Source organism: Cataglyphis hispanica, chromosome 15, assembly GCF_021464435.1.
Source record: "Cataglyphis hispanica isolate Lineage 1 chromosome 15, ULB_Chis1_1.0, whole genome shotgun sequence".
In the NCBI taxonomy this organism is placed as follows: domain Eukaryota; kingdom Metazoa; phylum Arthropoda; class Insecta; order Hymenoptera; family Formicidae; genus Cataglyphis; species Cataglyphis hispanica.
In genome coordinates this window covers 140,907-163,888 of record NC_065968.1, presented here as the reverse complement: position 1 = coordinate 163,888, position 22,982 = coordinate 140,907, and the positions used below count along the sequence as shown (strand labels likewise).

Here is a 22,982-nt window from a genome sequence, read left to right as displayed (position 1 = left end):
CTCTTTCAATATCGCGGAGATTGAGTTTGCCTTTTAATGAACCCACTGTTTCTAGTGTCGAGTATATTGACGAGACGTAGCCAACGTTTCCGGCTGCTGCCTTTGGTCTAGGAAAGAATACTACGCGCAAATATTCCATTGTTTCATTGCAGAGCTATCTCATATAAAATACAAAACAATATAGCCAGAGGATTATTTTTCCTCACCATCGTTCTTGTTTATTCATATATTCTGGAATACAAATTCTTTTTTAATAGATTGTAATTAAATAATTAAAATATCTAATATATTTTAATAATACAATATATTTAATATATAATATAATACATTAAAATACATATGTATGAATGCTCTCTAATTAATTTAACAAAATTGTATGACGGGCTCAACTTTTTTATGAGGTGTACTTTTCGTTATTTGCATTAAACGCGATACCAGTAGAAATTCAATATCACCGTCGAGAGAGTGTCTATATTGATTGGCGATATTTGAAGAGAGGAAAACTACCATTCTCTCTGTCGAATCTCGTATCTCTTTATCCGCTTGTGTCCTTCGTTTGAGGCCGTACTCTCTTTCGACGAGAGAACGAACGGTGCACAAACACTGTAAGGGTACTGAGCTCTCTCTGGACCCTTAATGGATCTACTGTTTACATCCCGGGAACGAGTATCGGCGGATGCTTTCGCAATCGCGTCGCACTTGGAAAATCAATTCTCTCTATCGCATCGCGGAGCAGCATCTCCGCTCCGCATTTTTGCGATTCGTTTCTGCAGAATCGCTTCGATCGATTGTCCCGAACCAGACGGCGCCATGCCTGATGTTTATGAGAATCGTCTATGATAATATCACTTACGAATCTGTAAGATGAACCAAAGATGTTTTATTATAATATTTTTACTACATGGAAATTATTCTTTTAATACGCTCTAGGCAAATAAAAAATTTAATTGTTTCACGAAGTCTTATCTATAGTATTTTGGAGGAAAAAAAAAAAAAAATATATATATATATATATATATATATATATATATAATAAATATTGCAAAATATGAAATTTATTTTTATTTTTGACGTTTCTAGTACTCTTCGAGTACATAAATTATACTTGTACGTAATGAATATATTTTTTACAGTGGTACAATTTTTGTTGAAACGGATTTTTTGCGGTTTCTCAAGTATCATGATTTATATTTAGTGTATTTCAGATATTTTAAAAAATATGGAATGAAACGCAATGCACCATTACGACTGTAGCTAATATAATTCGCTGAATGGCAAATACTGCATATGACCGATCTCGCAGTTCTCTCTGTGCTTATAACGAGATAGATATGCGAATTAAATTTAAAAGACTGACGAATTCGAAAATATTAATAACGAAGTGAGATCAACGATGCATCGCGCTGCGCATCTCGTTAAAATCAGCTTTGTTCTCGAATTATGATAATATCCATTGCCTCGTTACTGATCAGCGTAATTACTTGAAATATTTCCATAGAACATTTTGCATAAATTTCATCACGAAATGCTTGTTTGGTGCCTTTCTCTCTCTTTCTCCCTCTCTGTCTCTCTCTCTCTCTCTTTCTATCTCTATCTCTCGACACGCTTTTATCCGTAATACGTTATTATGAGATCTCGTAATTTGATTTTCCGCGCCGAAACACACACACACAGAAGTTCGACGTTAGCCTTATGCGAACTTGTCCTATAAATTAAATTGATTTCATTGTTTGTCGCATTAAAACTCTTACTTTTCCATTAGACCATACTCGCAATTAATTTTGTGACAATAAATTTCGCGCCGTAAGTTCAGAGAACAACTCGCATCGCGGAAACTAGTCGCACAAAGCGGCTTTCATTATTTTTCTTTAATTACTTTTCCATTACCGGCTTTTCTGTGATGATCGAAAGTAAAGCTTGTCCTGTTGAGGATACTGCTAGCGTATTTAACATCTTAAGAAGAAAATAGGAGAAATAATCGTGAATCGATGCGATAATAATATTCGGCAACAAATGTAGTTTCATCGATTTTAATCTAAACTAGAAAAACATGTTACTTTTTACAAATGTATTGTAAAAAAAATATAATTACGAAACTCAAACACATGAAATAGATAGAGATGTGATGCGAGAAAACTAATAAAGAATTAGAAAATATATGACAGAGATATTTGTTGGGAAGGAGGGGGAGGCGGCAAGAGTCTAATAAAATATACTTTGTTCCAATTGTTAAACTTTCAATAAAGTAAGAAATTTTTTATAATTTTTTACTCTGTAAATAATATCACGCGGAGGAAATGTATTTATCTCTTGCGTCTCATATATTGTATAATTGAATATTCTTTTTGCAGAGCTCTTTAAATTAAGATTAAAGTAGATTAAATCTAATTTCATAGCCGAGTCTTTCCCATTCGCGTGTACAACCGCAATAAGCATTAAATGTCGTGATTCTTATCAAGAGTCACATTTTTATCGACGCTTCCGATAAATCTTCGGTAGCTTTAGCAAGTTCCGAAAGAGCACGATGGCCATTAAGAGAGACTGTGCGACCGAACATCGATTGTCTCCCTCTTAATTTGGGGGAAACGACATTACCACCCCCTCCTGCCGCCGACACCGACCGGTGCCCACTAATATCATCGTCGGACCATGAAATTCCCAGCTGGAAACGGCTCGCAGTATTCCACGGACGTTAAAGCCCCGTAATTGCATCGTCGCAAGCGAAATGCACGAAATGGTCGCCTACTCTCGAGAAAGCGCGGCGATCAGTGCGCATTTCCACATTATCTTCTCGGGATGCTAGCTCGCCGAATGTTAATTAACCGTGAACGCGCCCGCGAAGATTTTATCGTTAGATCTACTTTGCACGTGAGAGAAATATGAATTCCTCCGATATGAGATACGATAGAAGAGAAGTTTCTATTCGATTGAAAGGTTCACTTTTAAAAAAATTTTCTAAAAAACTTTGGCACATTTTTGTCTGAATTTTCTGGGTGTGTGAAAAAAATTTTAGACAATCTTAATTATCAGAATCGTTTTTCAGAAAGTTTAGAAGAACGTGTCTGAAAATTTCAGACAGCACTCTGTCTGAAAATACAAACAGTGTGTCTGCAGACATTTTGTCTGAAGTTTCAGTCAATTTTTTTACAGTGTCGATAAAGATTTGATTCCAATAAAATATATATTTTATTGGGTTTGTACAAATAATAAAAATGAGATCTTTTTTTCTTTATTATATAAATTTATTTCTTTTATATATCTGTTAAATGATAGCTATGTTTACTATTATTGTGTAAGCAATTTTATCATTCGATATATGATATAGCACTAATTATTACGATCTACAATTTATTTAATAATAGCGTGACGTAATTATTTCCAAACCGAGAAATCCTTTCTTCGTTCGAGTCTTTCGCAGAGTTTCGTTGTATTTTGGCTGCCGGTTTCGGCCTCGCTTACTAAATTTAGTTCGTTGTCCGAAGCAACCATCTTGGAATAATCCTCTTTCGGTGTTTAAGCTATTTCGAAAGCTCTTTAAACTCCGGGTATGCTCCTTCATATCCCTCATCGTTGCTCTCTATCTCAAGGACTGGACTTTAAAAACTGATTCACACGCAAGTACTTAGTGGCATAGCATAATGATCCCGAGTACGTGATGAGATTTCGTGATTCCCTGTAGCGATATTTCGCGATGTTCAATTTATCATAGTTCATTGGCTCTTATATATCACTTGACCGATAACATATCTTAGAAATTTCTTATCATATTTCGTGCAAAAAAAATAATGTTATTTTAATAATTACATTAAAGTAATACAGAAATTATATTGTTCTATTCTATATTCAAAAAATTTTATTTTATTTTACATCTTTGTCTAAATTTATCTTTCTTAATAGTAAAAAAATATTAATTATTGACTAATATTATAGAGAAATTAATGATAATCTGTCAAATATATCTCCCGATACATTATACATATATTTATATTTATAAAAATATTTTTTATTTCTATTTGAAACTTCAGACAGTGCGTCCGCAAAAAAGCTGCACACACTTTGCACCTGAAGTTTTAGTCAATTTTTTGTTTTTTACAGCATACATATATTTAGTTGCGATATCAAACTATTTCGTTTCCGTACAGTCGTAATATTGTTTAGTAGGATTAAAAGGTCATCATGAGCGTTATTTTATCGGATTGTGTTTTACATAAATATCGGCCAAAACAGACGCTGCGAAAGAAGACTTGTTCGACTCGTCTACCGCATTTTTTTGAAATCCGCGGACGTATATTCACGGTCCATATATCGCGGAACAGTGCAACAACCTCCCGGTGGTTATTTCGGGGTGGGTCGTGTCGTGGAACGCGGCCGTGCGCGGGCTCTGCGGGAGATACACGCGCGTGTAACTCCCGGAAAATTAATTCGCCCGGGTCTCGCCTCGGATGCATATATGTATATACACAAACTATTCATTCTAATCGGCCGGATGTCGGAAATCTGACTTTGCGCATACGGAAGTATATACGTTAACACTCGCAATATCCGGAAAAAATTGAATGGCATGTCGAAGTGGTACTCATCGGAGGATAATTTAATAAAGACCTGATAGAAAAAAAAAGGGATGAAAGAAGAACCTATTTTATTGCCGCATCGAGAGAAGTAAAGGACGGAAAAAATAAAAAATCGATATATGAAAAGTTTAAAGGCGGTTATGCGAGTTTAATATATAAATATCTTTCTATTCTCTCTGTGCCTTCTCTAGAGAATAGATACTTTCAAAGTGACTACTCGCTTGCGCAATTTTTATTTTTAAATCGCATACGATTTGAATTATACATTAATTGTAATGTTTATGAATAAAAAAATTGATAGATAGAATATTATATGTAATATATGAGAAGGAAATGAGAAAAGAGAGAGGGAGGGAGGGAGAGAGAGGGAAAAGACAGAATAAAGATAGAATAAAGAGAATTAAAAATGAAATAAAATTTTAACAAATATATTTGATAATTTTTTGAGAGATATAGTGACAATCTTAAATTTACTCTTAAATTATGTAAATTTCTACATTCTTATGTAAATTTTTACATTCACAGTATCAGCCACGTATATATTTCTTTCACATATTACAAAATATTTATTTATTACTATAATGGCATCATCGATTTCGTCAACAATTACCAGGCCATTTCGGTCGGATTAGGACGCGAGCACTGATTTCGTTTGGTCGGACATCCGTAAAATACGTATTAGGTGTAATGTGCTACTCGCTGTAAAATCGCATTAGGCACACAACCGATAACCGCAAACCGCGATAACAGCATTCTATTACGTTGTCTGTTGTATGAGATGACACACATTACATAAATTATGTACTTTTTTTCAGTCATAGATATAAGCTTGCCAATCAAACATATAACTATTCTTAAGTAGACAATCCACAAATTACATATAATTATCATTATATATTAATATAAATTATACACACACATTTATAATTTGTATATAAAATAATTATCAGTTTATTATTATAATACTTTTATTACAATAAATATATTATTTATTGTAAATAAGGGAATTATATATAAATTTTTTATAGAACAAAATTAACTAATTTTAATCTAATTATATTTTTAATTTATTTTTCTACCGTATACTTATTTAAATATCTTGAGTTTATACTCTCATGTTGTATTTTGCTGAATTCGTTTAATACTGCGTGTGTATTTCCGCGGATTACATCGCTAGCTTTAGCAATTCGGGCCGCATTATAGCCACGTTTTCTCATTCATCGACGAGATCGTCCTTATTCCTTGAATTTTTTTTACGAACGTGTAGATCCATCACGATTATATTCCGCTCCCATCAATAATCTGGGATCCATTAGTTCACAGAGCGGCCGTTATCGCCGCCGTTAACGAACTCGCGGATAATCAATTTTCGGGAGGCAATTATTAGCTTTGCTCGAGCGAAGTGGCCTCCACGCTGCAGGTGTGTCCGTCGTACGCGAAATCCTTTAATGCCCCTGCACTCTCTCCTCGATAGTTAATATCAATTTTCCTCGCCTCCCTTGCCGCTCCGGCAATATCAATTTTCCCCGCTGCAAAGTGGGAAATTTTCGTCTTTTATTACGTCAGTAATCATTCATCGGGTTCGGCACTTTCTTAATCGCTCGTCTGGAAATTACTTTTTCACCCGATTCTTAATATTCCACTGTCAGTTTTGACGGATTACCGTCCACATATTTCTCTCGCGCCAAGTTACGAGTTGAGTTTTGTTGGCACTGACACAAACGACGATAAAAATCTTACGTTTCGGCAAATTGCGACTCGGAATCTAATCATTGCAATAAATATTGGTTGGATTTACGTGAAGAGAGTGAGAAATCTCTACAATTTTTTTATCAAATGTACGAGTATATCGAAATTAATAAGTCTTAAACTTTATTTTCTAATTTTATTTAATTATATGGTAGGTATTTGAAATAAAATATTGTTGTTTTACATGTAGAGGGATCTTAAATAGCTGACGTTTTTTGGACATTTCTCATATTTAATCAAACTTTTCTCATTATTCCGGTTAGCGGAAATTTATATGCTTGTAACCAGATTAAATATAGATAGATTAAACATTTCGAGAACTGTTCAGTGTGCGCGCCGACGAAGGTCGAATATCGAGACTTGACTGAAATTCACGAGAGAGAGAAAAAAAAAATATAAAAAATATAAAAAAAACCTCTCATTCGCTTTGATTGCGCGTCGCTCATCCGTTGAATCTCACGAACGAATCATTAAAAGCTTTAACGAACCGTTTGCGTGTAATCAACGGATCCGGCCGAAAGCCGGCCATCGCACGCGCTCCTCATTTTTTTGCAAAGTGCAACTGTTAACGCGGAATCGTTCATCCCTGAGAGTAATGCACGAAATTGTTGGCAGACTTATGGAATAACTATATATTGTACCTTGAAGCAGATGCAGATGATTTCAATATCCGATCATATAATCGCGTCTTAAAACTTTTCATATATATATTATATGTGCAGAAAGTCATGTTGAATATCATCAACTACATGTTGAACTTTTACATTAAAAATGTATACAATTTTTTTTTTAGCTAAAGGATTAAGAGAGTAAGTTTATAGAATGCTGCAATAATTTTTTTTTTATTTTTCTTTATTACTAAATAATCATAAAAATGTATGTAATTTAAGTGAATTTTATGTTTCATTGAAATTAATCGAGCTTTTTTTATGTTAGAGAACACTCTGATTTTCATAAAACAGATCTATGAAAGGTGCTTTCTTTCTTGTTTTGCATCATTAAAATACATTATATCGATACGATTTAATAATGCAATTTAAAATACCATTTCCATTGAAAATGGATTCTGCGACAATTGATCAAAGTTTCAACAGACATTTATTAATTCAAGAATCGAAAATGGAATATTCGAAAACATTTTACAAGTGTACTATATCAAATACGAGTGACACGTCGTATAAAAAAAAAAACGCGTTATTTTCACGTATATTGGTAGAAAAAGTATCGTATGATTTTCAATACATATATAATAATTGTAACATGATGTAATTGCAAAATGGATAAATGGACCTTAAGTTAAGACACACGTGCATTGGCTAATTCGCCATGAACGGAGAAAGGATAGCACGCCACTATGCAGATCCGCGAGATTTCCATAAAACAATTATATCCGAGTTACCGTTGTTTACTGGCCGAGCTAATGCTATGTTCATATAAATCTCATCCGGTATTCCCGCCAGAATCGTGTAAACGCGAATCTCGACGCTATTAGCATTTGCACGGACATCATTAGCTCTCGTAATGGTTAATTAATTTGAGTCCTCCGACCTTCTGTTCAACAGCTTGGCCGTGTACATATCGGATTACGCGATTAACTTGTCAATCCTATTTGTTTTTATTTTTGAGGATAATATTTTGATCCTAAAAATCTCTTTTTATTCGAATTCAGTAGAATTTTCTATATTATATCGATGATTTTTTTCATGCGATTTTATCATGTTTGGTGAAATTATCATTTTTAATTGTGAGAAATCTTCTCATTAATTACATATATATTTTGTGGAAAATTTGACGCTGAAGAGACAGATGACAAATAACAGATGATAGATGACAGATGATTTGCTATCCCTATATGAAACGATTTGGTATGATTTGATATTTGATATTTTGCAATATCAGACGCATATAAGCGCCCATTGTATAGGATGAAAATAATTTTGTCGGTCGCGGTTTGCAAATAACCGCATCGCGTGCCGATTTTACACCGTGTTTTCTCCTATGTATTCCCACGGATAACGCATGCGGGAATCGAATACAGTCAATCATGGCAATTTGCATCTCTCTTGTCTGCCGCATGTTTCATCGCCTTTCCCAGCTCTCTCTTCTCTTCTCTCCTCTCCTCTCCTCTCTATGTGTTCTCATCTCCATTATCTCTATCGGCTTGTCGAATGTGCCTTTGGTGCAAATTACATCTGATTGAGATTTCAGGCTGGATTCGTGAATAGAACTTGATTTATCGGCCTATATGTATGCGTATCTACTGATCTCCCTTGACAGCGAACTTGCCAACGGCAGCGGGTGCATTAAACTGCATCTCGCTGATTATACCTTTGACAGTCACTTTCTTTAAAAATGTATATGTCAAAACAACATTGACAAAAGTATAAATATTTGTGCAAAACTTGATTTTAATCCGCTCATCTATTGAAATAATATAATCCAAAATCTTCCTGTAAATTATTCATTTTTTTTTTTTAATTTTTTTGCATTTTTTAATTTCAGGGAATATTCACGATAAACTTTTTTGTCATAAATTAGGAAAAATATTAATTACAACTATTTTCTTTTACGAAAACGTTAAAAACTATATTATTTTGTGATACTTCAATTTTTAATTTTTTTATAATCCAAATTTATTTATTTCATGTTTCAAACAGTATAACAGTGTAAAAATATATATTTTTTTTTTAATTTTGAAGCTTTTGCTATTACTATACATTCAAAATATTCTTAAAATAAAGAGTTATTAGAGCGGTATACGTTTTTAACATTTTATGGTCGCTGAAATCTTTTTTTTTTTAAACTCACGACGCCTTGTAATCTCCACGTAAGCACTTTCGAGTCTCTTGCAAGCCTCCTTTGTTCAGGAAAGCGACGTGAAACAACCAAGTTGTAGGAGAAATTTATGCGGCGTAATAAATTCACAAAGTTCATTCTGACGATGTTTATCGCTTCCATTACTTTTGGCGTCCTACGAAATAGGGATGCATCGAGCACGATGATAGTGTGAAAAAATATTGCCTCGATAGTTTGTTTAATAAACCGGACGATCGATAACGCAATATCGATGCCGACGAAGAAAGTTATCGAAGTTCGGGAGAGAACTTTGAGAACTATATATATTTAATCTATATATGTATCGTGTATAATTATAAACACTGCTGTTCAGAAATTGATGATTATTTACGCAGAGCATTAGCTTGAAAATAACTGTCTCGCTATCTTTAACTATTTTTTTTTTGTCGAACGAAATATTGTGATTTTTTTCTTCCCGTAAGCAATTTGATACAGAATACTATTTCCTATTTTATTATATTCCTTATATTTTCTTCCTGCTAATTTTTTATTAGCTACTTCATGGTCACCAGATAAATTTCAGAAGAAAGGCTAAAAGTCTCTTACATTACGATCCTATGTGCATAACGTAGGGATAGAGGGGAGAGGAGAGGAGAGTATTATTGATTGTCGATTCGCGAGGCAGGCAAAAAAAAAGCATGAGGTTGGGTACCCTTGCCAGAGGAGGAGAAGAGAGGGGTGGGGGTGGGGGGGGGACGTTTTCCTGGTACTTAGATCTAGTTCCATAACACCGCAGATGCATTATACGTCCGGTGCACCGGTTGCCGGGCGCGGGTGCGGCCCGTTTTCGTTTTAATTCAAGTGCACGGCTGGCATTTAGCACCCGGATGAAAAAAAGCTGAGGAGGAGCGGCCGCGCCTGGCGGTATGCAACGCTCGTCGCGTGTGCATGTGGTGTGCAGCAGGAGTTGACAGTGTAATTGCATCCCATGGTAAAGTTCCATATGTATGTGGTAGTATCTATCCCGGAAAAATATTGCCCGTACATCGTAAAAGTCCCGCGGACAAGATTGTTTTTCCGTTGTGTCGCTTACGACGATAAACGATCATGTTGAATGCGGTTGTCGTGTACACGTGGCAAGTTTCTATATTTATTTTGGGTAAATGTCTAGAAGTGCCATTCCAACGAAAACTCAAATTTTTTTGACAATAATCAACAAAATTATTATAAAAGTGAAATGTATGAGTTTTTAAAAGGGAGCAGGTCTTTCTTAAAAAGTTATTAACAAGAAAGGTGCGTGTGCGTGTGTTTATAAACAAGAAGGAATATTTTATTAGATGTAGAAATGGGCATGTTGAGTAATTGGAGATGTGAAAAGGATTAAATAAAAATGACATAAATAAAATATAGGAGAGTTTGCTTAAGCTTTTTTAATAGAATGATTAAGAAAATCATTCAGTAGTATGGTAGGTACGGAGGTAGTTGATATATACTTTTTATATCTAAGGATTTTGCTTAAAAAGATTTTTAAATTTTTTGGAATTTTCGTTGTAGTAGATATTATGAAAATCATCCCGCATCGTATAATATCATAAAAAGTTTTAAAAAGCTTTAAGAGCTCGCTAGATTGACAAGTTATGTATATCGAAAAAAGTTTGAGCAAGATTTTAATCCCATTTGTAAATGCGTTGCATTTAGTCTGCGAAAAAACGTATGCGTATCATATTTAAAAAAAAAAAGAGAGAAATAATACAATAAATAAATGAAAAATATTCTCTCTATGCTAGTTTTTTATCTTTCATCTCCGAATTAAATTCATTTACAAGCATGGTACGAATTAAAACAGAGATATAGAAAATTACAATAATAAAAATATTGTTGTTTACCGTAAGAAATTTTCACAAATGTAGTATATTGAATTACAGCAAAATAATGTGCGAATTCATTAATTCGTATGTACGCATATCTAATGCAAAATACAAAAAGAGTTGCATTTAAAATATAAAATACATATAAGTGATTTTAAAAATTTCACCCGTGTGATAAAGCTCAGTATAATATTTTGTATTTTTGTCATGTCTTTGTGTAATACATTGCATAGTTTCATTAAACTTTGTAACAATTGTTAAATTAACACATGATATGTAAAATATTTAACACAAAAATTTTAATCGGCATATTTTTTTTATAACAAAAAAACAAAACTGTTTTTCAACTGTTTAAGAAGATATAAAAATTAAAAATATAAGAGTGAGATTTTCTCTATAATTTTCCGAATGTGTTTTCTATTGTATGCAGAGGTCGAGGAGCGCTCCAGCGGGAAGGCACGCGGCGGCAAATTAGCGCGTCGTGCGCGCTCCTTCAAGGAGGACTTTCTGGAGAAGCTCTCTCACATGCGTTCTCCCGGTAGCGGTAGCGGTGGTGGCGGTGGCGGGGGTGGGGGCGGAGCTGGCGGAGGCAGCGGGACGGGCACGAGGGCCGCCTCGCCCTCGTCACCGCGAACGTCGCGGGATAAGAGCGTCCCGGGCTGCAACGATGCCGGCAATACACTGGATAAGAATCCCCTACGTGATCTACACATCCATGTGCGACAGGTCCAGCTGGCGCTGCTCCACTTTCGGGATGTCGTCTCCAAGAAGAAGCTCGAGATGCTGCCTGGGAATGGCACGATCGTCCTTGATACCGTTACTACGATACACAACGCGTTGAAGTCTTATTTGCTCTACGAGAACAGGTAATATATATATAATTTGGATTGAAATTATTGCGCGAAGCAGAATCAATTTATGTTTTTTATGGCGCTAATCTTTTATTCTGGCATTGTTGCAGCTCCACATTGGGATCCGCTACGAATCAGGTATACCAAGCGTTAGCACAATTGCTGAAACTCTGCGACGATGTATTGCTGCACGGTGATCAATCCTCTGCTTTGGATACCGAGAACGTGACGCATGTTATCGGACTAGTCGAGGAGGCGGTGAAAAATTTAGTGGCCCTGGCGCACGAGAAGATTGCTAACAAGCAGAAACCCGCGTCCGTTGCGAATAATAATAGGTAATTTAGCAATGAAACAAATAGAATTTCAATGCGGTATGCCTTGAAATAACGAATGAAAAGAGAAAATAATTTCTATGCTTTTACATCACCAAAATCAAGATACGAGGAGCGAATATTGGAATAGATATAAATTATTAATGCATTAATAGAAAGATAATGTAAAATAATTTTCAAATTATATCAATTTTTATATACGATGATATGTATCAAAAAATTATATAATTGACAATTATAAAATATATGATATATGAAATATTTTGTTTAATATCATAGAGGAATAAAATGTAAACATTAAAATGTAAAAATGAAAATATTAGGGCTAAATTGGGAGAATTCTACTGGAAGAGTTTCATCTGCGTTGACTTATAAGTGATATCGCGATATGGGTCGTGCTTGAAACGTTTTTCTTTTTTCCTGAGAAAAATTCAGTAATAGAAATTATAAATATAAATAATATAAAAAAAATAATTTATTAAAACTTAAATTTGTTAGAACTTCCGGATATGGATCGGAATTAACGCAAAGAAACTCTCTGCCGGATATACCTTTAACACCAAGAGAACGCCAGATATTGGAGCAAACAGCAGCGAGTAGTAGCTTGGTTCGTAGTTCGCATAGTTCTGAATCGATCTTGCAGGATTCTAGTCCACCGCCGAAACCTCCTCTACCCGACAGGTAATAGTTGTTTTTTGTTATAAGAAAGGAGGATAATAAATCACTTGTCATTGTCGGCGGTTGAACGTAGAACTGCACGATCCCTTGTAGAACAAATGTATGTTTGTCGGAGGAAAACAGCTCTTCCGGTACACCTCCTCCGTTACCGCCGAAAAGAAGAACGAGAACCCAACAGCTTCTCGACGAATCGGAAGGTCTTTTGGCATCTAGTCTTGATAGAGTATCCCTTCGAAGTCGATCTCCAGAGGATTCATCGTCTCTTCTCAGTGCGTCCGCCGGCAGTTTGGATTCAGCTCTGAATCATTCCCGAGACGAGGACGAGATTCGAGCTATAATGGGACCAAATGACGAGTCTTTGAATGACAGCATGGACCTAAGCCTCATGGCTACTATTCAAGGTAATGTTTATTTCGAATTATAATTTTACTTTATTTTTAATAAGGTTCTCGTGTATTGTTTAAATATAATTTTTAATATTTCATACATTTATTTTAATATTTTATACATGGATAAAATATTGTATTATTATTTAATATAAAAAAACAATTCAAATACAGGCGCAACACTATTTTTATTAATATACTATCAATCGTAATGCTTCGCGATTGCGTTTTAATTTCAATTACTGATAGAATCGTTGTGAATGCATGCCACACATGTGAGAGGAATGTTTCATGGTCAACACTTACTCAGCATATTAGTTTGGTGCTTTACTCGTGTCTTGGTCTTTTCATCGAGTTGAGTTTACAATCAAACGTCTGTCTGAACCATACAAACGTGTTTCTATCGACGATTAATCAACATGTTTTATTAATATCGAAAATAAAGTCCGCGATAAGAATGAATCCAGAATTTTCTCACGCTTTATATATACCGCAGTTAATAATAACTGTGTAAAATGTGAAGCTCAATATAAATTATAAAGGTATTTCAAGAATTTTGTACAATATATATATATATATATATATATATATATATATATATATATATATATATATATAGAGAGAGAGAGAGAGAGAGAGAGAGAGAGAGAGTATATCATTTCTATTCATATATATAATCAATATATGCTATTTTTACGAAGAACTATTATTATTAGTGAAAATATATCCTGAAAATTATTGCATATTTAAGTAGCTGAGCTTCAAACTGATCAAACTGACAATGAGCTTATTTATGCATTTATTTGTCTGTATTTAACATATAAGAGTATTAAATTAATTACATAATATAATATATATTCTGTATCACATTGTAGGCATGCAAGTGAATGGTACATCAAACTGTAATTGCTGGGATGGTTCTGAAACTAGCATACCAAGTACTATGTTGTTAGGTCAACAAACACCTCAGGAAATGCTTAGTCCATTCACTGGTGTGTACTTTCTTCATTATACAAATGGTTAATATTAAAGAAAATTACTAAATTGGCGAAATTGTTCAATTAAAATTACACATATATTTCTGTCATAAAAAAGTTCACACACGCACACATTTATAAATATTGAAAACGCAAAGGAATATATATTCGAGATCTAAAATTATGCAAGAATTCTTAAAATAGTTAGTGGAACAAATTGCGTGGGTGACATCGACCTTCTGGCCGTATGATTAAACAGTATCTTACAGATCTTCGGTCAAGACGCAGCAAGATCGAGCAAAGCATCTTGCTCTTTTCTCTTTTATTTCATAACATTGATATATCAAATAATATCACATGAGTCTACTTTCGGTTGGAAAAATATCAAAATGTTTTTTCGTAAAGAAACATTGACAAGTATTGATTTGTGCATTATTTCTATCACTTTTTTTGCTTTGCTTTAGATTATTCTGAATAAGCTTGAGTCGTATTTATTTTGTTTTAGGTATAGAAGGAAAGATGGAGCGATTGTCTACGCAAACACAGGAATCGGGCTTTGTTTCAATGCATTCTCAACGAAGTTCATCCCAAAGTTACACCACCGCGTCTAAAAGATCGTCACAACAGAGCAGCATTAGTTATAATTCTCAATCATTTAGTGCACAGCAGCAACAGTCGTTCTCCCAAACCAAATTATCCTCGGATAGTAACGGCTCTATTTTTGCACAGAAGACGATGACCAGCTCGAAAAGTACTATTAGCACGACTAACGTGTCTGGAAATGGGGACCCAGCATTATTAGAGAAATTGGTAAATGTGGGTGTTACTGCATTCGTTACTGCATTTTTTTTTTTTGTTTAATCTTTGTACATTGAACAATACAGTCACTTGATTTACATTCCTCATTCACATAGGAAATGGAATCGACAGTTATATCCGATTCTAACGGAGTACCTCCAGCATTGCCAGAGAAGCGATCCAAACGAAGAAAGGAACGGCAGCCGTCGCAGTACGACAATGTACCGGAAAACGAGCATTTATCCACTTGCACTCTTCACACCAGTAATGGGGATAGTTCAGACGCCAACAAACCACCTCCTCTGCCATTAAAGAAGCGGCATAGTAAGTTATTCTTTTAGCGAATTATTGTTGTTGATGAGAGATGAAAGAAGTCAATAAAATGTCTAACGATATTGACATTTTGTTGGCATTTTATTTCTCTCTTATTGTCTCAAGTTTTAAGATGAATTTTGAGAAAGTTTTTAGCGGTTTATTTTAGTGAATTTTGTGAGCGATTTTTTGCTTTAGCGAATACTCCTCGCGAGTACGACATAAAGCAATTATAACGTTTTTTAAATTCATGTACGATTTATAGTTTACTATGTCTAAATGTACACATAGATATTAAAGAAAATAATAGCATAGACATTTTTCCACACAAATATATTTTCGTAGTAGATTATGAAACTGACACAATGTTTTGTATATCCCCCAGTGTTCCAATCAGTGGCATACTCCGGTAAGTGGGATCCTGCCCACATAATTCAACTACTTTTCCCTCCCTTCAGCGAACACTTTTATACGCTAAGTTAATGTCTTATGTTTCATATATTTACATCAGATTTTAAATTCCAGGCTTCTTGCGGCATGTTTTCTGATATTTCCTTTTTTTTATTGCAGATTTTTAGAATATAATCTTTTATGTTTGACTTGAGCTTGAATTTTTGATACTAGCAGCTTACTCGTAATTTATTTTTAATTCGCATCATAAATAATATTACAAAGATTTTACATATGATGTTAAATATTATACTAATTATAAAAAAAGATATATATATATGTGTATATCATAACGATTACTTTATATTGTTACTTATTTCTACATTTGACTTATTCGTCTTATTATATTAAAAATTAATTTTTTATTATGTAATTACAAAACATACAACCCCAATATATATCAAATCATTTTTTTATGTTATGATAGAAAAAATTCTGTGGGTTTTCTGCAGCTTATAAAACAAATGAGTGAAAAGTAGAGCAGAGCTTACGTGGGCATTGCAATCTTTTTCTAATTAATTTGACCTTTTTAATAGAGAGTCGGTTTATGCTTCATCGGTTGTCAAGAATTAAAACTCAGTTTTCATCATTGCATCGAGGCAAACGGACTAAAAACGAAAGAATCGATAGTGTGTGAAATCTTCTTAACTTACTTGACACATTTAATGAGCCTGTAATTACTACTCGCACTTATTCCCATTGTGCAATAGCTCAATAGTTAATGCGTAATACAGCGATACGAACGATGCTGTTTAAAAGATTTCATTCTTATTCCAGTGAGTTTTTAATTTTTTACATATGGCTTATCGAAATAACAAATACACATTCTCTTGTGTTTCCATACAATCCATACATTGTGCGCTTTAATATTTTACTGCAGCATACATCATGCTTGCTATATTCATCGACTGTATTATGTCATTAAAAAATTTAGTTTTTGTTCAGAATAATTTATAGTAACAAAGATTATTCTTTCGATATTCTCCCATGAGATTCTAAAGCTACACTTGTACATATATTTCAGTTATGGCTTACATGGAGATGTTTGGGAATTGCTCCCACAGTAATAACGATTTCATCTCGGGTCTCGGTACTCGTCATTCTGTAGCAGCTTACAATTCGATGCAAGCAGAGTGGCAGCAGCACGAGATGTCTCTCACCACAACTCAATCATGTTCCTTTGTGACGCGTACTGTGACTGCTCTACATGATAGTTCAAAGTATATCGTGATACATAATTTATGTATACTTATTATATATCGTTATTCACTTTTATTATGCAGATATTTTTAGTAAGTAATATTAGAGAAATAAAGATGATCAAAAATTTATTTTCTGTTTTTTTTTTTAGTCTTTCTATGACTACTACACCGAGCTCGATAGAGACAACAAATAATTCTAGTCTGCCCCCGGCATTACCACCAAAGAGATCTCGTTCCATTAAATCAAATGCTACACCTCCACCAATATCACCAAAACCCACAATCAGTATGCAAAGTATTCACAACTCGGATCCTCTTGTGACATCGACACCTCTCAAGTTGGAAGAGCCAACGTACGCACATGAAAAAAAAGATGTTACTCCTTCGACTCCAGTAAAATTGGTAAACATTAATGTAATAAATTCATATTGCGTTATGGACAAATCACGATTAGCATTCGAAGCATGCGCGTAACATAATCGTTTTATTTCAGAATAACAACATTATGGACACAATATTATCATCGTCTAGACCTGCTAGTAATGCTCTTTCTTCCATATCAGTTGATGAAAATACCCTCGAACTAAGGGATATTGATCAAGATGATAGTATTTTAGATGAATTAGATATTAACAAATACTTAGTGTTGAAAAAATCCGATGAAGAAGGCCCAGATATACGTGGTGGACATCCAGATGCTTTATTAATTCACGCCACGAAAGCAAATAAACACGGTATATATTTTTTAATTTATTAAACATAATGTTTGGAATTAATATTAAAAAAATTAGAATAAAAAAATATCTAAACATAAAAAAAAAATATATATTTTTTTTGTACGCTGCATAGATGAAAAAGAATCAGGTAATTGACATAATATTTTTAATGAATAAATATCATATTGATAATTATACAATATACAAAATCGCGTATAAATTGATAGATGATCATTGACGATGCGATTAATAATGAAAATGAATGAATCGATAAAAACAATATACATCTTTTGCAGACTTCCTGTACCAAGAAGCGTTTCTAACGACGTACAGAACCTTCATGCAGCCATTAGAACTAATTCGAAAACTACATAGACGCCATCAACGTTTTTCATGTTCTCCGGATGTCGTGAAACAAAGAGCCGCGCGTGAAGCATTCTCCTTATTAGTTAGGGTCGTTAGTGATTTAACGTAAGTGTAGCGTATTGACATTTTAAAACTTTTGTATTTCTGAATATAATATTTGATATCATTCTCTATTAAACAGAATATCTGATCTTGACGACGTTCTTCTGCAAACTTTGATGGAATTTGTACAACAACTGGTGTGCAGTGGAGATCTTACAATGGCCAAAGCATTGCGAGTTAAGATTTTAGAGAAGCACACTATCAAGCAGTTACAAGCAGCCCAACCGATTCTTTCATCTCTAAGCGTAACAACGAAACAGGCTTCTCTGTTGGACTTTAAGAGCGAACAGATTGCTGAACAAATGACGTTACTCGATGCCGATTTGTTTATGAAAATAGAAATCCCGGAAGTGCTGATCTGGGCGCAGGAACAGAACGAAGAGAGAAGTCCGAATCTCACAAGATTTACCGAACATTTTAATAAAATGTCGTATTGGGCGCGATCTCGGATATTGGAGCACCGATTAGAAAACGAGGCAAAAGATAGGGAGAAATATGTCGTAAAGTTCATCAAAATCATGAAACATCTTAGGAAAATTAATAATTTTAATAGCTATCTCGCGTTATTATCTGCGTTAGACAGTGCGCCTATTAGGAGACTTGAATGGCAAAAACATATTACGGAAGGTCTCAAGGAATATTGCGCTCTCATCGATAGTTCTAGCAGTTTCCGAGCCTATAGACAAGCTCTGGCAGAAACGCAGCCGCCATGTATTCCTTATATGTAAGAGCGCAAGTATTTATTATTATTATCCTCCATCTCAAAAATACAATATCTCATACCTTTTTACTTATCAAAAAATATATATATATATTTCAGCGGACTTGTTTTGCAAGATCTTACGTTTGTGCATATTGGAAATAACGATTTATTACCAGATGGCACTATAAATTTCTCGAAAAGATGGCAACAATTTAATATTGTTGAAAATATGAAAAGATTTAAGAAAGGGTAAGCATTTTTGTTTTATCCATAATATGTACACGATACATGATAAATTTTAATGCTTTAATTGTGTAATTATTTTACAGCACATATTCTTTCAAAAAGCACGAACGCATCATAACGTTTTTCAACAACTTTAGTGATTTCCTCTGTGAGGAGGCAATGTGGCAGATTTCCGAAAGCATTAAACCACGTGGTGGCAAGAAAGCGCAGCCGCAAAACTAGAATATAACTAACCCTTTCGCTGCCTGTGTGTCGAAAGGTTGAAATGCGAATGGATTAAAAGATTTATATTTATGCGTGGGTATGTACTTTTTTTGCGGAAGGGAAAGATATTTTCTTCTACAATGCTCTAAAAGCAGTGAAAGGGTTAGCGAGTTTATCCCGTCTCGATACAACCTCTGTGAGGTTGTATCTTATTATATTATTAAATCTTGTATGAAAAGTTTAATATTCAAACACATGCGCGCGTAAATTCGATATTTATCAGATTCAATATATAAACTTAACGTCTTGTTTAACTTCAACTTGCATATAATCAATTGGAGACCGAAACGCCAAAACTTGGAGAAAATTTCGAAACGTTAAGTGAATCAATATCTATCCCCATGCATTTTCAATGTAGTCTTTACGTTTGATACAATACATAACATATTCACTGAGAAAATAAGCAACTTATACTTAACTACAATTATATGTAACGATGTTTATGATAATATTAATTAATGAGAGAAACCCCGATCTTTAATTCTGTTTTAGGTACATTTAAGATAAAATTTATTTATTTGCCTTTTGCTAGCAAATTGTATGTATATATATATATATATATATATATATATATATATATATATATATACACACACACACACGTATAGTGTATATGTGTACGCGTTTTCTTTTTTAATTTATTTAGATGTATGTGAACGTCCACACATTTATGTAGATAAATGACATTTCGAGCGTCAACAGAACACTGTTGATTACACAAGGATGAACACCAATTACGTTGATTAATGTAGGGCCATTGTAGTCTCGTGTTAGCGCTCTGTACGCGCGTATCGGGACACATGGTACGACTGAGCGCAACTGTTACATATACTATTGTATATGATGATAGAAGAAAAGTTTTTTTTGTTGGCAACTTGTTGATAGATATTCAAGTTTTCAGCTGTAAATCACATTATCATGCATGATTATCTAGCGTGATTTGGTAAATCAAATATAAACTAGAGTCTTACATTATTTAGGACTGTAATATAAACTACATAGCAAAAAAATTAAATACGACTTTAATTTAACTTGATAACATGTCATTGGTTTCAGGCAGTTGTTTCAATTAAATCACAACCTCTCGAAAATTAAACGCACTAATCTGTTTTATAATACATTCCGTAAAAGAAAAGAATCGTCGGATTAATTTTGTCGCCATTAAAAGAATGTATTGTGTCTTTGTGTATTTCTTTTTAACATTTAATGCGACGACGCAGCCTTCATTCTTAGATATAACAGTGGAAGATGTTGCCATGTAATAATAGTGAATTTATTAATATATAGCAGTTTGCGTGCCTCGTTTCTTAAAGAATGAATCAAGTGAATGGATCCGTCTATATTAATCTTTCGTCGATATATTATTTGGAACGAATTATGCTTCACTTGTATAATAATAGCCTCAAGTAAAAACGTGAATCGTTGATTCTCACACTTCCCGATGTGTACGCATGTAGTATCCATTTGTAATATTAAGTGATACCTACAGCAACCAAAAAAAGGCCTAAACACATTAAGTTAAAAATTGACAGTATCATTCTAGTACAAATCACGGGTATAAAAATAATAATCCAGAATTGATTGCCAGGATAAAATATGTGAAATTTTAAAAAGTAGTTACAAAGCTGCCATATAATTATAAAAGTTAATATATCAATAGTTTGGATTCTAAAATCAAAATAAGCTTTCACATGCCTGCTTTTGTGTATCCACACGGATTTAGATAGAAAAATATAAACTGTGAGTAGATCTCTTTATCCTTGATTATACTGATTTGCGATAGCTGTGTGTGAAAAAAAAAAAAAAATTCCTCACGAAAAACTAATGTGATATAATTGGCTAATGAATATGCAGCATAGATAAAATTATGTATTCATGTTACGTAAACTTTTATGATATAAAGGCATTATTTGTAGAATCTTTCTTGGAGAAACGCAACTAGCTACGCACACAATACAGCAGTAGACAGATATGCAGCAGCAGTAGAGTACACAGTATTAGTACTACTTCGATATATCATAAATATTAGATTAATGTACCAAGAATAAGTGCGAGCGAGTATGTGCGCGTGTCTTATGTTTTTGTCCATTCTAGAGCTAACATCAACTGATTTACTTGATGTAGAAATAAGTGAACACATCTATTGATGCTGTAAATAATTTAATTGTATACATGATTTTACATGAATTTATGTGTACCTATCATTATGTCGATAATTGTGAATTGTACAGCACATTGTATTGAGTTAGTAATTTTTAAGCCAATCAAATATCATTGTCATATTGTCACATGTAGCACACATGTATATATATATATATATATATATATATATATATATATATATATATATATATATATGATTTTTTAATACTATCTTCCATTTAATTGCGAATTAAATGACAAGTGAATTCAGTTATAACTTGTAATTTATCTATTTTTTTTAATTTTATTTTCGAGTCAGATACACCTATATACATTATTTCTTGAGGCAGCTATTATATATATTTTTACATATGTAAGCTTTTTTAACGATATCCTTATCTTCCAATGTCGCGATATACAACTGTTTATATTATGTACAATATTTTTGGAAATTCTGGTAATAGGTGAAGACCTTCTCAAGACTATCATATTTGCATCAGAATTATATCACATATAATTTCTATAATTGCGCGAGAATTTTGTTAGACTATTGGCAGAATTTCTTCTTTATATATATATATTTATTATAAACGAATATATAAGCAAATAATTTTTAAGTACTATATTATACCAAAATACGAGTGAGATGATCCATTGAATGTGCAACGAAAAAAATAGACTCGACTTACCGATTACATAGATTAATTAAGCGCTGCTTTACAAGTATGTAGGAAATTGAATCGCTAAGAAGGCAATTATAATTATCGCGATCGCTTTCTTCTTACACTTAATACTTGAGTAGTATAGGCATACACTGATGTAACTGTATTTTTTTATTTCTTTTTTTTTTTAATCGTCTTTGCTTGTGAATGTCTTAGCTTCCAGAAGGATATTCTGTAATGGAAAATGGAAAATCTCTAAAGCAATTGCTGTTAATCAAGTTACAATTGAATACGCGTAATATCGTGTAATTTGCGTATACTCCCTAAGGCGAGGTTTATTTGTACACTTTCCTCATAAGATCAATCGCATATAGTATATTTATTATCATTGTATATATACACACACATACAAACATGTTGTTAATCTAGTCTAACGATGGAACAAACTATGTTATCAATATTTAAACATATACATATATTCCGGCACTCGAAATATTTGAAGTTTTAAAAACAAACATAGATTTCAGAGATGGGCTCGTGTATCGAAATTATTTCGCCCCATCGCGCATGGGCTTCCTTTTTATCGGTCAGACGTGGCCGAGGATTCAATAAAATGAAGAATCAAATAACTCTCGCCGAATATAATGGACTAATGTTTCTTCTGCGTGTATCGTCGAAACGATGAGAAATGAAGCATACAAACTGACGCGAGGATGTGATCATGATGTAAGAAAATCATTACATCATAGATGCGATGAAAAATCAATTCCTAAAATATAGGAGAAGCATATATTGTGTTAGTTCATCGCGA

General features: G+C 33.6%; 1 protein-coding gene across 8 annotated transcripts in view; it reads left to right on the top strand.

Annotated features, from left to right (window-relative positions):
- The window catches only part of LOC126855216 (guanine nucleotide-releasing factor 2), a 51,794-nt gene extending 31,830 nt beyond the window's left edge, over positions 1-19,964 (top strand). Inside the window, exons 3-17 of one of the 8 annotated variants that reach the window (XM_050602653.1) lie at positions 11,415-11,850; positions 11,946-12,170; positions 12,666-12,848; positions 12,939-13,246; positions 14,107-14,223; positions 14,714-15,018; positions 15,123-15,330; positions 15,704-15,727; positions 16,793-16,988; positions 17,120-17,384; positions 17,464-17,704; positions 17,983-18,157; positions 18,234-18,878; positions 18,975-19,106; positions 19,187-19,964. In XM_050602653.1, the coding sequence (XP_050458610.1) occupies positions 11,415-11,850; positions 11,946-12,170; positions 12,666-12,848; positions 12,939-13,246; positions 14,107-14,223; positions 14,714-15,018; positions 15,123-15,330; positions 15,704-15,727; positions 16,793-16,988; positions 17,120-17,384; positions 17,464-17,704; positions 17,983-18,157; positions 18,234-18,878; positions 18,975-19,106; positions 19,187-19,325 (3,599 nt within the window). In that variant the 3' untranslated portion in view covers positions 19,326-19,964. Of the gene's footprint in view, positions 1-11,414; positions 11,851-11,945; positions 12,171-12,665; positions 12,849-12,938; positions 13,247-14,106; positions 14,224-14,713; positions 15,025-15,122; positions 15,331-15,703; positions 15,728-16,792; positions 16,989-17,119; positions 17,385-17,463; positions 17,705-17,982; positions 18,158-18,233; positions 18,879-18,974; positions 19,107-19,186 lie in introns of all 8 variants that reach the window. The other 7 variants (XM_050602656.1, XM_050602652.1, XM_050602658.1 and 4 more) reach the window with 7 other exon arrangements.
- The last annotated feature ends 3,018 nt before the right edge of the window (positions 19,965-22,982 follow it).